The 1,319-nt window shown below is 50.1% G+C and overlaps 1 protein-coding gene across 1 annotated transcript in view; it reads left to right on the top strand.

Moving 5' to 3' along the window:
* The first annotated feature begins 73 nt into the window (after positions 1-73).
* The window catches only part of LOC107090822 (chromosome unknown open reading frame, human C16orf87), a 5,847-nt gene continuing 4,601 nt past the window's right edge, over positions 74-1,319 (top strand). Inside the window, exons 1-2 of the mRNA XM_015384413.1 lie at positions 74-263; positions 1,137-1,198. Of these exons, the coding sequence (XP_015239899.1) occupies positions 74-263; positions 1,137-1,198 (252 nt within the window). The remainder of the gene's footprint in view (positions 264-1,136; positions 1,199-1,319) is intronic.

Genomic DNA, 1,319 nt, shown 5'->3' with positions numbered 1-1,319 from the left:
GTTCTATGGGTCAGTCTGGGTTCTACGGGTCAGTCTTATGTTATACAGGTCAGTCTGGGTTCTATGAAACTACATGTTCTGGGTTCTACGGGTCAGTCTGGGTTCTACAGAACCACAGGTTCTGGGTTCTACGGGTCAGTCTCGGTTCTACGGAATAACAGGTTCTGGGTTCTACGAGTCAGTGTCGGTTCTACGGAACCACAGGTTCTGGGTTCTACGGGTCAGTCTCGGTTCCACGGAACCACAGGTTCTGGGCTCTAAGGGTCAGTCTGGGTTATACAGGTCAGTCTGGGTTCTACGGAACTACAGGTTTTGGGTTCTACGGGTCAGTCTGGGTTCTATGGTTCAATCTGAGTTCTACGAGTCAGTATGTGTTATACAGGTCAGTCTGGGTTATACAGGTCAGTCTGGGTTCTATGGGTCAGTCTGAGTTCTACGAGTCAGTCTGGGTTATACAGCTCAGTCTGGGTTCTATGGGTCAGTCTGGGTTTTACGAGTCAGTCTGGGTTATTCAGGTCAGTCTAGGTTCTATGGGTCAGTCTGGGTTCTATGGGTAAGTCTGGGTTCTACGTGTAAGTCTGGGTTCTACGGAACCACAGGTTCTGTCTTCTATGGGTCAGTCTGGGTTCTACGAAACTACAGGTTCTGGGTTATACAGGTCAGTCTGGGTTGTAGGGGTCAGTCTGGGTTAAACAGGTCAGTCTAGGTTCTATGCGTCAGTCTGGGTTCTACGGGTCAGTCTGGGTTTACAGGTCAGTCTAGGTTCTATGGGTCAGTCTGGGTTCTACGGGTCAGTCTGGGTTTTACGAGTCAGTCTGGGTTATTCAGGTCAGTCTGGGTTCTATGGGTCAGTCTGGGTTCTATGGGTCAGTCTGGGTTCTACGGGTAAGTCTGGGTTCTACGGGTAAGTCTGGGTTCTACGAACCACAGGTTCTGTGTTCTATGGGTCAGTCTGGGTTCTACGAAACTACACATTCTGGGTTCTACAGGTCAGTCTGGGTTGTAGGGNCTGGGTTCTACGGGTCAGTCTATGTTATACAGGTCAGTCTAGGTTCTATGGGTCAGTCTGGGTTCTACGGGTCAGTCTATGTTATACAGGTCAGTGTAGGTTCTATGGGGCAGTCTGGGTTCTACAGAACTACAGGTTCTGGGTTCTACTGGTCAGTGTGGGCTCTACGGGTCAGTCTGGGTTCTACAGGTCAGTCTGGGTTCTACGGGTCAGTCTGGGTTCTATGGGTCAGTCTGGGTTCTACGGAACTACAGGTTCTTGGTTCTACAGGTCAGTCTGGGTTCTACGGAACTACAGGTTCTGGGTTCTA

This window comes from Cyprinodon variegatus, unplaced genomic scaffold (genome assembly GCF_000732505.1).
Source record: "Cyprinodon variegatus isolate N-32 unplaced genomic scaffold, C_variegatus-1.0 Scaffold312, whole genome shotgun sequence".
Lineage (NCBI taxonomy): Eukaryota > Metazoa > Chordata > Actinopteri > Cyprinodontiformes > Cyprinodontidae > Cyprinodon > Cyprinodon variegatus.
The sequence above is the reverse complement of the archived record's forward strand: the minus strand, read 5'-3'. Positions and strand labels throughout refer to the sequence as shown.